General features: G+C 37.0%; 1 protein-coding gene across 7 annotated transcripts in view; it reads left to right on the top strand.

Annotated features, from left to right (window-relative positions):
• JAK2 (Janus kinase 2) overlaps positions 1–14,974 on the top strand; it is a 130,890-nt gene that overhangs the window by 95,235 nt on the left and 20,681 nt on the right. For all 7 annotated transcript variants that reach the window (XR_003901874.1, XR_003901873.1, XM_029920248.1 and 4 more), the window contains 7 exons: positions 1,265–1,399; positions 2,474–2,561; positions 6,340–6,467; positions 7,205–7,343; positions 9,208–9,359; positions 9,508–9,658; positions 10,448–10,581. Coding sequence is in view for 5 of the 7 variants with exons in the window: in XM_029920248.1 (XP_029776108.1) it covers positions 1,265–1,399; positions 2,474–2,561; positions 6,340–6,467; positions 7,205–7,343; positions 9,208–9,359; positions 9,508–9,658; positions 10,448–10,581 (927 nt within the window). In the remaining 2 variants the exon portion in view is untranslated. The remainder of the gene's footprint in view (positions 1–1,264; positions 1,400–2,473; positions 2,562–6,339; positions 6,468–7,204; positions 7,344–9,207; positions 9,360–9,507; positions 9,659–10,447; positions 10,582–14,974) is intronic.

A 14,974-nucleotide genomic window follows, 5' to 3' on the forward strand; every position in this document is an offset into this window, starting at 1 on the left:
GATTTATTTATACCATCTACATAGGCTGAGAAATCCTAAGCCAATAAAGTGTCCTGTGATGCTTGGAAGAAGCAAATACAGAATCTTTTTGGAAGAACATACTCTTAACCTAGACTACCCAGAATCCCCACACAGAGATTAAACATGAGCTTTTAATCAAAAATTTTAAAATATACAGGGAAATAATTCAGTATTAGACAAGAGTCAGCAGACCAACAAACATCCACATTAGACCTCTAAGAATTTCATATAACAGACTTTTCAGATTGAGGATATAAAATACCATATATTGTTTAAAGATACAAATGGAGTTGAAAACATAGGGAAAAAACCAAGACATTATCAAAGACCTAAACAACTTGGAGAAAGGAAAATATAGAAATGAAAAATATGGTCATTGACAGTAAAGGAAAATAAGAGAACAAACTACCCGTTGTTGAAGGGAGAGTTAGTGAATTGCAAAATCTGAAAAATTCTCAGATGCAGCAGATGGGGAAGAAATGGAGATTATGAAAGAGAGATCAACGGACACAGAGAGTGGAATGAGAAAGACTAACTGATGTCTGAGTTCCGTAAGGAAACCATGATAGAATTATACAGAATTATAAAGACTTGAATCCTCGTGTGAATAACAGCAGAGAGTTGCTACATGACCTAACGTTACAGAACTAGTAACAGCGGAGATTCAATCTGAATGTAGACAGCCTGACTTCACAGGCTTTCAATTATTATTTTGTAAGGATATGCAAGAAATACTAGTAATAATAGTAGTAACTAACACCAAGTCCACGTGGCGTGAGCCGTACTAAGTGCTCTCAGGTACTTGTTAATTTATTGTTCATGACAATAATACGGGAAGTTGGCGCTCCCCATTCCTGGGGTGCGGAGGCCAGGAGAGCTGTGGCCCAGGGGTAGAGCGGCCCGCACAAGGGCACACAGCGGGGGGTCCACGCTCTCCTTCACAGGCAATGCTCTACTGCCTTTCATTGTTACGAAAGCGAACAAAGAAAAATATTCATATGTAAGTTAATGTAGGTAAACACTGACACTGTGAAAAAGTGATCATTGTAGCTAATTCAGGGGGTTTAAGAATGTGGTGGAACCAAAATGCACTTTATTCACTAATCTTTATGTTCTGTCTTTTATTACAGTTAATATTTGCTTATGGATTTTTAAAAACCCTTGTCATTAAACATATTTCCCAATTCCTACATCTTTCATCATCTTTACTCATTCTTGGTTTTTTCTTTTTTTTCTTTTAAAGAATGAAAGCCTTGGCCAAGGCACTTTTACAAAAATTTTCAAAGGTGTGAGAAGAGAAGTAGGAGACTATGGTCAACTGCACGAAACGGAAGTTCTTCTGAAAGTCCTGGATAAAGCGCACAGAAACTACTCGGAGGTGCGTGTGTTCTTTGAGTAGCTTATGTGGTTCCTGGTGTTTAAACATCCGCTTTCATTCTGACACAGCGCATTCATGCTGCAGCTCTTCAAAACTGTAGTTTTTAAAAATGTACATGTCAAGGACCTTTCTGAGGATGCTTGCTGGGGGGTGGAGGTATAGAGAATTGTAGGATTTTTTTAATAATAATTTATTTCCAAACTGATTACTCATAACATTGTATTATGGGTATCACTACATTTCTGCATATATTAAGGCAGAACTTGGCCTTCAAACTTGGCTCTCCAGCACATTATGGGTTTCCACAGATTTCTTCTATGATTTAATTTATTTAAAAAAAGAATTTGAAAGGTGCTGCCCTGAGGAACACTAGAGGAGAAATGCAGATGCCTGTGGTGCTGGCCGGCCGAAACCCCCTTGTCAGTGGTCAGGGTCCTTCACGTAGCACAGCATCACCAAGCAGGACATAATAAACATCTGTGATGAGTAACGTGTCCTGAATTATGTTCGCGGGAGGCGACGTGAAACATACAAGTGAGAGTGTTTCTACCCAGAACGGCACAGCGCGGGTGGTTGTGATCCTCGACAGCTGTAGCCAAAAGCTCTAGTCAGTTGAGTTAGAGTGATACTAACACCCTGCCTGACATGGTTGTCATGATGTTTTATCTGCACGGACATCAGTCTTAATTCTTGTGAGACGTTATCTGAAGCTCCCCGTTTTCTTCAGTCCCACGTCAGCCTCCAGAGTCTGCCTCTCCTCTCCTCCCCTCCAGGTGCCGAGGGTCTGAGCCTGCTGATCTTGTGTCACTCATGTTGCCCTGTTGCTCTCTGTGTTATTTCCTCATTCCGGGCTTTCTCAGGGACTTCCTCAGAGTGAACTGTAGCATTGAGGTTGATAGCAGTGTCAAGTCCAAGAATGGGAACCACAGCATGTCGTAGCCTTATCTGTGTTCTGCCGAGAATAAGGAGAAAGTGCATTTCTTTTACGACAGATGGTATCTCTCTGACCTATGAATATTTTTAGACACAAACAATAATTCTTTTCCATTTTTTGTACGTTTTTGTTTTCCTTAGTCTTTCTTTGAAGCAGCAAGCATGATGAGCCAGCTTTCTCACAAGCACCTGGTTTTAAATTATGGAGTGTGTGTCTGTGGAGAGGAGAGTAAGTACAACTATGGCTTCCTCGTGTTCACTTTATGCCTTACGCAGAGAACCTTTCTTGTTTATAGAGAAAATTCAATTTCAGGATCATAACTAAGTATCAGCATAAACCATGTTTAACAGGAATCAGGGAGCGCCTGGGTGGCTCAGTCGGTTGAGTGTCTGACTTCGCTCAGGTCATGATCTCACACTTTGTGGGTTTGAGCCCTGCGTCGGGCTCTGTACTGACGGCTACCTCAGAGCCTGGAGCCTGCTTCAGATTCTGTGTCTCCTCTCTCTCTGACCCTCCCCTGCTCGCACTGTCTCTCTCTGTCTCTCAAAAATAAAAAAATAAGATAAAATAAAATAAACCATGTTTAACAGGAATTAAATATTGTTGAAACCAAAAACATCATAGTACCTAAAACGTCGGTTATGTCTTCTAAAAAAGGAAGTGAATGAATGAAATTAAAATGCAGAAAACAGTTATATGCCCAAACAGCAAAGTCTTAGAGTAAACATGTCTTATAGTCTTTTCTGTTATCCATACCAATAAAGATTATGGCTGGTTCACTGTCATTGGAATAACTAGTCATTTTAGTACAAATTTATTTGGAATTATGAAGAAAACATAAATAAATTATAGATTGAATTTTTAATGGTACTGACTGAAATGATTGGATGTTGATATTTGATATATTCTATGGCTAAATTTAAATTTTTTTAATTTTTTTATTTATTTTTGAGAGAGAGAGAGAGACAGAGTACAAGTGGGGGAGGTGCAGAGATTAAGGGAGACAGAACCCATTGAGCAGGCTCCAGTCTCTGAGCTGTCAGCACAGAGCCCAACATGGGGCTCGAACCTGTGAACCACGAGATCATGACCTGAGCTGAAGTCAGATGCTTAACTGACTAAGCCAACTAGGTGCCTCTCTATGGCTAAATTTAGACTGTGCATAAAAACCAAGTTTACAAGAAAATTACTTATGTAATTCTCCATTTTCTATTAGTAATGTGGATTAAATACGCATCCATACTTATATAACATTTCTCCATATTTTTGAAAATTGATAGTCTTTTCAAAGACAGTGATTTTCAAATCTGTTCTGTGGAGGTATTTAGGTATCTCAGAGGGTTGATGATGCAAGAGTAAATCTAAATGTAGTAGTGAGACTGCATAATTTTTCATTAAGGTGAATAGAAGAATATATGTCTTTAAAAATGTTTGAAAACAGTGTTTAAGAGCAGGTAATTCTAGTTTGCTTGCATTTATATTGCATCAATTCTGTGAAACACTTTTTACACATTTAAAAATACCTGAAATTGGGATGTGTGATATAATCAATGATACCTCATTATTTATTGGCAGTTTTTTCTTTTATGACACATGGCACATAAAGTAATGGGACTTAAAACAATCAGTGATATCTGTGAAACATAGTAGGTCTTCAGTGCCGCATAAAATAGTTGTATTAAGCCTTTGTTCATTGGAGCTCTTATATGTTTCTTCTTTTTTTTCTATTCTTTCTCTTCTTGACCCTTGCCGTGACATAAATTTACCTGTAGTCAGTTCTTAGTTATTAGTATGTGGATTGAGTTTTCTAAATTAACTATGAGTAGCAAAACATTCATTATATTTGTTTTAGTTGGCCATCAACATCCAAAGCTGATTTATACCAAGTGAGAACTAAGTAATCACAATAGTAGAGCAAGCAGAATCACAATTTGAGGTAGACCTCCAGTCTGCATTTAAAACACATGCGTGCAGCACAGGCCTGTGTGTAGTCTGGGCACCGAACCGCGTACTGGGCCGTGAACTGACGTGGATTGCAGTGTGAAAGTCTGTCAGAATTTATTTCAAGACATGTACCCAGGTGCTATGCTTAAGTTTTTGCCGCAAGTTTTTGGTTTTTATTTCATCTTAATTTTCCTTTTTTATAATTAAAAAGACAAAGTCCTTTTTTCCCCCTCATTTATAGAACTGTTTATGCTTGAGAAACAATAAAATAATCTCAGTAAATTTAGATTTGAAATTGAGAACCTGAACTTATTGCATTAACAATTAGGACTAGATGCCTGTACATAAACCCTACACCCGAGTTAATTGTTAAATAACATGTCTTTATGTAGTAAGCATTCGTTGCTTGGGGGAACTTGGTCAGTGCTGACAAGGCTGGAAATTTTTATCTGTCTTAAAGGCAGTCAGGAGTGTTGTTTAGAAGCACAAACTTGTTTCTCGAGCAAAATATATCTTAATAGTATTTTAAAAATACACTTTTAAAGATAATGCAAAGTGAATTTTTATCTTTTTGCAGCATAAATGAAAAGGATTAACAGAGTTCAAACTCAAATTCTCCTTAATGTCTGCAATTAAATAGACATTGCTATAAATTTTCATATGTAGAAGAATTTCAGGAAGTTTTGATGTCTGAATATAGTAGTCCTTCCTTATCTGTAGGATATTGTTCCAAGACCCCCAACTGATGCCTGAAACCGAGGATAGTACCCAACCCTGTTTACACTATGTTTTTTTCCTATACGTATGTACCTGTAATAAAGTTTAATTTGTAAATTAGGCATAGTAAGAGATAATAATAATAACCGAACAGTTACAACAAATGCTATAATAAAAGTTTATGTGATATGATTTCTGTCTCTCTCAAAATATCATATTTTCCTAACCCTCCTTTTTATGGTGATGTGAGATGATAAAATACCTACGTGATGAGATGAAGCGAGGTGAGTGACACAGGCAGTGTGACGTAGCATTAGGCAACTGCCTGGTGACCGAAAGTTGGAAGGAGGATCATCTCCTTCTGACCCTGTTGGCTGTGGGGAGCTGAAGCTGTGGGACGCAAAACCGCAGATCCGCTGGGGGTCCTGGGCGCCTCGGCGGCTCAGGAGGTTAGGCATCTGATTCTTGGTTTCAGCTCAGGTTATGATCTCAGTTTCTTAAGTTCAGGCCCTGCGTGGGGCTCTGCACTGGCAGCCTGGATCCTACTTGGAGTTCGTTCTCTCTTTCTCTCTCTCTCTCTCTCTCTCTGCCCCTCTCAATCTGCTGCTGTCTCACTCTCTCTCAGAATACATAAACTTAAAAAAACAAAAAAGCTGGGGATACTGCTATAGTATGGAAATTTCTGTGAGAAATTTTCATTTGTTTAAAAAAAGCAGCCATATGGGGTGCTTGTGTGGTTCAGTCGGTTGAGCGTCTGACTTTGGCTCAGGTCATGATCTCATGGTTTGTGGGTTCAAGCCCCACATCGAGCTCTGTGCTGACTGCTAGCTCAGAGCCTGGAGCCTGCTTCAGATTCTGTGTCTCTTTCTCTCTCTGCCCCTCCCCTGTTCACACTGTGTCTCTCTCTGTCTCTCAAAAATAAATAAAATGTGAAAAAATAAAATAAAATAAGCAGCCATAATTCAGTACTAATAAATACATGGAGGTATGCTGTTATATACACACACACACACACACACACACACACACACACATATATGCATATATATACATATACATATATAAACATATAAACATAATTATAATAATAAAAGTATATATCATAATATATATTATTATGTATATACTAATTGTTTAGATTCCTGTATCTTGCTGTTGTGAATAAACTAAAGCCCAAAAATACAATGGTATATAGCTTCCTTTAAATTTGTGATTTTTGCATAATTTAATCTGTTTACCTAGAACACCCATATATAACTATAAATATATTTTATAAAAGTTTAAAATTGCATGCATTTTTATTATATGTGTACTTGAGCTTTATTATTTGTATATTTTAATACAGATATTCTGGTTCAGGAGTTTGTAAAATTTGGATCATTAGATACATACCTGAAAAAGAATAAAAATTCTATAAGTATATTATGGAAACTTGAAGTGGCTAAACAGTTGGCATGGGCTATGCATTTTCTAGTAAGTAATAAGTATCATTTTTTATCAAAAACATACATTCTGTCTTCTGAAGCAATGTAGAAAGGATCTTGACCCAGGAATAAGAAATAAATCTGTAAATGAACGTTGAGTCATTTAAAATAATCTGTGTTAGTTGATGAAAGAGATTATTTTAGGCATGTACTTATCTCTGTATAGTCATTTTTGAAAGTGTTATGTCATCCCATCAGACTCAAAATTGCTGATGGATAGTCTGTAGTTTGTGTCACTTGGGTTTAGAGAATTTAACAAAAAATTATGCAGAAACATGTTGTGCTAGCTATACACAGTGAGAAATCCTTGCAGAAGATACCTCGTTATGGTCTCTGTGGACAGTTGGCCATTATGCCTGGTGGGAAAGCGGTGTTGCCGGGGGAGCAGAATGCCAGAGGGCCCGCCGCCCTTCTCTGAGTGCTCTCTGTCCCGCCGCTGAACAGGAACAGGACTTACTGTTGAAAATCTCAGCTTTGGAAAGTGAAGTGGCACTGAGTAATTTTAATACATTTGTTTCATCCTGGGTGTAGATTGGTATGTCATTTGAAAAGTAAAACAAAAACCACAGTGCTGCCGTAAAACTTCCTTTTATGTCAAAGCATGCTCCCAAATTAATGTTTATCAGTAAATGCTGTCCTATTTTTTCTTGAAGTCCATTTTGGGACTTTGACTAAGTGCTCAAATATTTGTGGATTGATATTTGAATGTGCATTTAACTTTAACAGGAAGAAAAAGCCCTTATTCATGGGAATGTGTGTGCCAAAAATATTCTGCTTATCAGAGAAGAAGACAGGAAGACGGGCAATCCTCCTTTCATCAAACTTAGTGATCCTGGCATTAGCATTACAGTTTTGCCGAAGGACAGTAAGTTCGACAGGAATTGCATTTAATGTTTTTTTTTTCAAATTTTTTATTTGAGTGTAGCTGACATAACGTTACATTAGATTCAGGTGAACAACATAGTGATTCCACGTCTTTATTTGGAGAGTAGTAATTTTTTTCTCAAACTCTTTTATTGACATGCTCTTGATTAATAGTAAAATTTAACTACCATTTTTAGCAATCCAAATTAAGTTATAGTTACATCCTCTGTCCATTTTTCCTTTCTTATATGCGTGTTATTATGGACTGTAAAATGATTTTTTTAATGTTTTTTAAATTTATTTTTGAGAGTCAGTGTGAGTAGGGGAGCGTCAGAGAGAGAAGGAGACACAGAACTTGAAGCAGGCTCCAGGCTCTGAGCTGTCAGCACAGAGCCCGACGTAGGGCTCAGACCCACGAACTGTGATATCCTGACCTGAGCCAAAGCCGGACGCTTAACCAACTGAGCCACCCAGGCGCCCCGTAAAATGATTTTTAAAACAGTTTTAATTCCTGCTTGTATGGAAGTTCAGATTTTATACATTTTTTAATGTGAAATTTTCTAATATATTCTTTGAGCCACAAATAAATTATCTAAATTTTTCTTTTCTTCAGTCACAAAATAAAATTTTGAGACCAATTATCTACTTTGAGATCTTATTTAGTTTAATTATTCAGCTAATTCTGACTTTTTAAAACTTGAAAAAATCTTTTGTGTTTATTACCCTTCTTAACAAAGTAAAAATTTCAGTCACATAATTGAGGAGATTTTTTTTGGTACAAATAATGTTGTAATTGTATTTCCTTATATTAGCTAGTTTTTCTAATTGAATATATTAGATGTAGACTGTAAATTGATCACCGTTCGTGCATTGATGTATCCTGTTTGAGCCAACAGTATTGAAACGTGATAGCTTCTCTGACAGTGAAGATAGGTGATAGGACAGAAAATGTTATAGGATCTTAGAACCTATATGAAGGGAAATTTTACTGTTTGGAATGGAAATGAAGAAGGAGAACATTTGTACGGTAAAAGAGAAAGGAACCTTTCTTTAAAGGTACTCTTTAATCTTTTAATTGGCAAAATAATTCATATTGCTTTACCAAAATACACTAAAAGATGCAACAGATTATCCTTCATTCTTCTATATCATTTTATTTATCTATGTATCCATGCCAGATTACCAGAAGGTTAATTTAAAATTGTTCTCTCCTTCTTTGGATACCGTTTTTCTGATGAGCAAAGACCATAGCACCTTTACTTGGGAAATTCCATGATCTTAGCAGAAACTACCTGTATCAATTCCATTTTCAGAATATCTTGGTATACTTAAGTAATCCATCTGCCTGTTGGTCCTTGTTTCTTCATGTACAAGTTGGGATTGCCACTGCTATTAAATTATTGGCTCAGAATGATGTTAATATTACCTTTACTACTTACACACTGTAAAGAAATAGAAAAATCAAAAGGTAATTTAGGACAAGGTTTATGAGAAAAACTGTTATTGAGTGCACCACTCCTAGGAAGGGTTAGAGTTGGACACGAGTTGAGACACTGTGATTTAATGGGAGTTTGGTTGCTCCAGGATTTGTTGTCTAAGATTCTAATTCTCTCCATGCTATTAACAAATTTTGTGACTTTGGGCAAATTATTCAGTCTTTATGGGTCTCGGTGTTGTCATTGTTAAAGCTGAAATACTGAAGTAGATGCCCTCATAAATGTGCACACCTGCTTGCGTGGTGTGAACAACTCACAGCCCCACGAAGAAGACCAATTATCCAAACCAGTTTGAAAATTATTTTCATATTAAAGAATTATGTACTTGTGGGAACTATTTGACCATACTTCGTTGCTATCATTTTGAAGTTCTTCAGGAAAGAATACCATGGGTACCACCTGAATGCATTGAAAATCCTAAAAATCTAAACTTGGCAACAGACAAATGGAGTTTTGGTACCACTTTGTGGGAAATCTGCAGCGGCGGAGATAAGCCCCTGAGTGCTTTGGATTCTCAGAGAGTAAGTTTGTATCAACTGTAAGGTTGACACTGCTTTGTGACCCTTGATTTGCTTTCCTCTGATTTGATGCTTTTTAGCCTATTTTATGCTTTAAAAAAAAGTTTGATTTTCACATTACACAATTTCTCATCTGGTTCTTTCATTATAGAAGCTCCAGTTTTATGAAGATAGGCACCAGCTTCCTGCACCAAAGTGGACAGAATTAGCAAATCTTATTAATAATTGCATGGATTATGAACCAGATTTTAGACCTTCTTTCAGAGCCATCATACGAGATCTTAATAGTTTGTTTACTCCAGGTATGTGTTGATGGAATTATCTTACTGATTTTCCGGGTATCTTTCTATCTTCATAGTTTTTAACAAATCTTTACTAATTTTGTAATCCCTTATGAGAAGTTCCTCAATATTCTTTTTCTTTTTAGTTTTAATTTTCATTCCAGTTAGTTAACATACAGTGTTATATTAGTTTCAGGTGTACAATATAGTGAATCTTGATGTCTTTTAGACTGTCTTAGTCTCCTACTTCCTACATATTCTAGTCTTCTTGGCTAAAAACAGTCTCTCCATTTTTAACAGAGTCCTTTTCAATAGCTTGGTTTTACTTTACCAATTAATGAATGGTATATTGCATAAGTTTATTTGGCTTATTTGACTTTTTAAAAGCAATTTTTCTTTTTTTTTAAACTACTGTGTTTTCTAAACACGAAGTAGGTTTGTTTTCATTTGCCCACTCCTCCTTTAAAATAATGTAGCTAAATGTACATATGTCTGACCTGTAGGTATTTCCTGTTCCAGTACTACTTACCATTCTCACCAAAAAACTCAGAATAACATAATCTTACTTAAAAATACTAAATTTTCCTATTTTGGAAAGTAATTTTCCTTCGTAAAAGTCTTTCTTGAAAACCTGTTAGATTATGGGTAATAAAGACTTGTTAATATAGTTTAAACTATTTGAGTTGTCCTGTATCAATTTGTATTTAGTATTTCTAACTCATTCTAATTATTTTGGTTAGTTTGAATTACAAACATTTTAACCCAGATGATGTTGCCAGCCTACAGTAGTCATATGCTTTATCTCTCCAGATTATGAACTATTAACAGAAAATGACATGTTACCAAATAGGATAGGCACCCTAGGGTTTTCTGGAGCTTTTGAAGATCGAGACCCAACACAGTTTGAAGAGAGACATTTGAAATTTCTGCAGCAACTTGGCAAGGTAAGGTGTCAGATTTTTTTTTTAAATAGTTAACATTTAATCATAGAACATTTTATTTAGAAAATAAAGGCTTTAAAGATTCTATGAAATTCACTTTCCATAAGATTTTAGGTAGTGTTTATAGGAAAAACGTTTAGTCATCAGATGTTGGATAAAAGATGTGCTCAGTAAATAGCTCTTTTTCCTGAAGAACCTCTCAGAACTTTTAACATGTAATGTGCATTGAACATCTTTAAGAGGATGATAATTAGTTATTTCCCCTTTCTGTTTGTCCATGGGACTCTTTCTTGGTAGAGGCACGTTAGTTATGCAATAGAGAAAGGAACAATTAATTAAGCCTTTCTGCCTATCCCCTTTTTTAGTCCTCTCAGGAAGAAATAATCTAATGTCTGACTGGACCATGTTCATTAGCAGGACAGAGTCTGTATCCCCTGAAAGTCACACAGTCATGTATAGCCTACGTATTTTAAGTAAGACCAGGAAAAGCCTAGTTCTTTACAGGTCCAATTAAAGTGGTGAGCTCTCTTTCTTCCCCTAAGCTTGTTAGTATAGAATTCTGTACCATGTGGCTTATAAATTAGAAATAGAAGATACAGGCATTTTGTGTGTATTAGTTATCTACCTCTGTATAAAAAGTTACCATAAAACTTAACAGAGGAGGACAACGAACATTTATTTTCACCTAGTTTAGAAATTAGAAGTTTGGGAGCACCTTAGGTGGTTCCAGCTCCCGGTCTCTCACACGACTGCAGTCAGGTTGTCACCCAGGCCTTGCACTCTCATCGGAAGGCTTGACAAGGGGACGATACACTTCCAGGCTCACTCTCATGGCTGTGGTCAGGCCTCAGACTATCTGCTTCCAGGCTCACTTACGTGGGCCTTTCTGCGGGGCTGCCTCCCAGCACGGCAGCTGAGGGCCAGCACCTGGAGTGGAAGTCCTGGTCTTCTCGTATCCCAATCTCCGGGGTGGCATCTCATCACTTTTGCCATGTTCTGTTCATTGTGAATGAGCTGACAAATTCAGCCTACAGTCAAGGGGAAGCGGTTATAAAAGCGCATGAATGTGAAAGCCGGAGAACAGTGGGAGATAATGTAAAGGCTGCCAACCAGGGAGGGCATTTTGGCCACAACTCTGTGCTGATAGCATCAATCTCTTGGAAGTATGCAGTGTGTCCAAAATTTAATAAGCCTTTTGTCATCCACTCCTCCAACTCCACAATCCTGAAGTTTGTCTGTGGACATTTCAGAAAGTGTTATTTAGAGCAGTTTGGGAAATGATGCTTTAGACTAAGAGTAAACTTTTCATTTCACAGTGAGAAAAATTAAGGTCCAAAGAAGTTAAGTCACTTGGCTGTGGTCAGAGAGCTGGGTGGTAGCAGACGTGAGATCGGCACGTCTCCCTCTTGCTGTCTCAGTGCTGTTGCTGCTGTCGCACACGTCCTTGATTTGTGGGTGCGCACGCGTCCGCTGTGTTGTCGTCTTCTGCTGTTGCCTTCTTGGGGCAAATCGTGGGATATGAGGACATAAAATAGTTATTTTATTCCCACCATGGATTACATTGCAAACAATAAGTTGCTTATGGAAAAGGCAGAAATTAGTGTAACATGACTTATTCATGGGTTTGTGGTTGAATACATCTTGATTTAGTGTTAGCTATATGCAAATTTTTTCATGACGAAAAGTACTCTAAGTCATTAGATCAGCAACATTTAGTCACTAGTCACAAAATCATTTTTTCTCTTTTATTCTGAACAAACCACTTAATTTATTTCATCCTTAGAGCCAGCCTTTAATGTGAATTAGTGTATCTCCCAGAGATTTTTTTGGGGTAGACGGTACAGAAACTTTTGGAAAATAAAATCCAACTTACTTGAAGTAAAGAGAACAACCTCTAGTGAAATTTTATTATCTTCAGTTGGTGTGGATATTTTTAATAAGCTTCTTGATTCTTAGCTTGGAAAATACAGATGTGTATGATCATTAATATATGAACATTTATATGATTAAGGGCATTTTCTAGGAAAAATGCAATGTTTCAAATTCTCAAATCCAAAGTAGATTCCTTCACTTTAGAAGCCAAAATTTTTAAGCCAGTGGATGAAAATCTAGAGGGTAACCAAGGAATCAGACATCTTTGGGAGAGTCTGAATTACTTCTAGATTGTTAGGGGGTTTTTTTTCTGAAATGATGTGGCTTTAAAAAAATTTTTTAATGTTTATTTTTATTTTTGAGATAGAGACACAGAGTGTGAGTGGGGGAGGGGCAGAGAGAGAGGGAGACACAATCTGAAGCAGGCTCCAGACCCAACGTGGGGCTCGAACTCACCAACTGTGAGATCGTGACCTGAGCCGAAGTCAGACACTTAACCGACTGAGCCACCCAGACCCCCGTGATATGGCTTTAATGCACAAATATTTGAGTTCTTACTAAGTTCCAGGTGCCCCACTGGTCACTGTGGATGTGGGAGATAGCTGCTGTCTCAGTAGTTTACAGCGTAGCTGGAGGAGGTAGATTACACAACAGTGTGATAAGTACACTCACTATTTAAATTAAATTTCATACTGCTCACAGCTCCTAAAATTTTCATAACATGTGAATTGGTACAAGTGTCAACATTGTAATTCATGTCTATTTATGAACTATTCAAATATTATTTGAGATATCACATAGTTTTCTAATTACAGATTGCTTTTTCATGTAAAATTTCTATTAATATGGCCCTTATGTAATTTGGTTATTAGTTTTAAGAATTTAAAAAAAATAGGATACAACATTGTGTTGTTATTCAGTACTTGATTGGAATTTGTTTAAAATTACCCAGAAAGGGGGAGCCTGGGTGGCTTAGTCGGTTAAGCAGACAACTTTGGCTCAGGTCAAGATCTCACTGTCTATGATTTCAAGACTTTTAGTGTAAAAAATAGAATAACTAATAATATTAAAGAATAAATTAATACTTTCTAAAACCGTTGTAAACAATCTCTTTAAAAATTTTTTGTAATGTTTTTTATTTATTTTTTGAGAGACAGAGAGAGACAGTGCGAGCAGGGGAGGGTCAGAGAGAGAGGGAGATACAGAATCCAAAGCCGGCTCCAGGCTCTGCGCTAGCTGGTAACACAGAGTCTGATGCAGGGCTTGAACCCATGAACCATGAGATCATGACCTGAGCTGAAGCTGGACGCTTAACCGACCGAGCCACCCAGGCACCCCAACAATCTCTTTTTAAAGTGATATAATATTTCATTGTTTCTCATTGCCATGTAGTATTCCATTGTGTGTATATATATATATATATATATAAACACATCTTCTTGATCCGTTCATCAGGTGATGGACATTTAGGCTCTTTCCATGCTTTGGCTATTGTTGAAAGTGCCGCTATGAACATTGGTGTACATGTGCCCCTATGCATCAGCACTTCTGTAAGAATGAGATCTGGCCATTTGTAGCAAAATGGATGGACCTGGATGGAGTCATGCTAAACAAAATAAATGAGGCAGAGAAGGAAAGATACCATATGTTTGCATTCATAGGTCTAGCAGGAGAAACCTAATAGGGGACGATGGGAAGGGGAAAGGGGGAAAAAGAGTTGGGGAGAGGGAGGGAGGCAAATCATGAGAGACTTTTGAATGCTGAGAACAAACTGAGGGCTGAGGAGGGAGGGGGAAAGGGGAAACGGGTGATTGTTGTGGAGGGGGACACTTGAGGGGAAGAACACTGGGTGTTATATGAAAACCAACTTGGATAAACTATTTAAATAAAAAAAATTACTGCTTATTCCTAAAAATAATAAAAAATTAAAAAAAATAAAGATATATAATAGGGGCGCCTGGGCAGCTCAGTTGGTTAAGCTTCCAACTTCGGCTCAGGTCATGATCTCACAGTTCATGAGTTCGAGCTCAGAGCCTGGAGCCTGCTTCAGATTCTGTGTCTCCCTCTCTCTCTCTGCCCCTACTCTGCTTGCTTGCTTTCTCTCTCTCAAAAATAAATAAACCTTAAAAAATTTAAAAAATAAAGTAATATAATAAATCTTGAAATTTGATTTTTAAAATCAGATCTTGCCTTACCCTAGATTCTGTCTGTGGCATTTGTGAATCTCTCCCAAATCACCAGTTTTCTCTTCTTAAAACAAATAAAAATATGTAACGATACACTTTTAACCTTTTTTTACTAAGCATATTCCTTAATAAAAGGGAAATTAATATTTATGTTTAGTTTTTCTTTACAGAGTAAGTGCCATATTAGTATTATCTATGCCATAAAGATTTTCCTAAGATGTCTCTAGCTGTCATTAATTTTCCTCTTTTCTGGAAGCAGATAGCATTCGTGCATTCCACACAATTTAGTTTTTAATTTCAGTCCTTTGTTATTTATTATATCTTGGTTTATGGATATA

This window comes from Suricata suricatta, chromosome 13 (genome assembly GCF_006229205.1).
Source record: "Suricata suricatta isolate VVHF042 chromosome 13, meerkat_22Aug2017_6uvM2_HiC, whole genome shotgun sequence".
NCBI lineage: Eukaryota > Metazoa > Chordata > Mammalia > Carnivora > Herpestidae > Suricata > Suricata suricatta.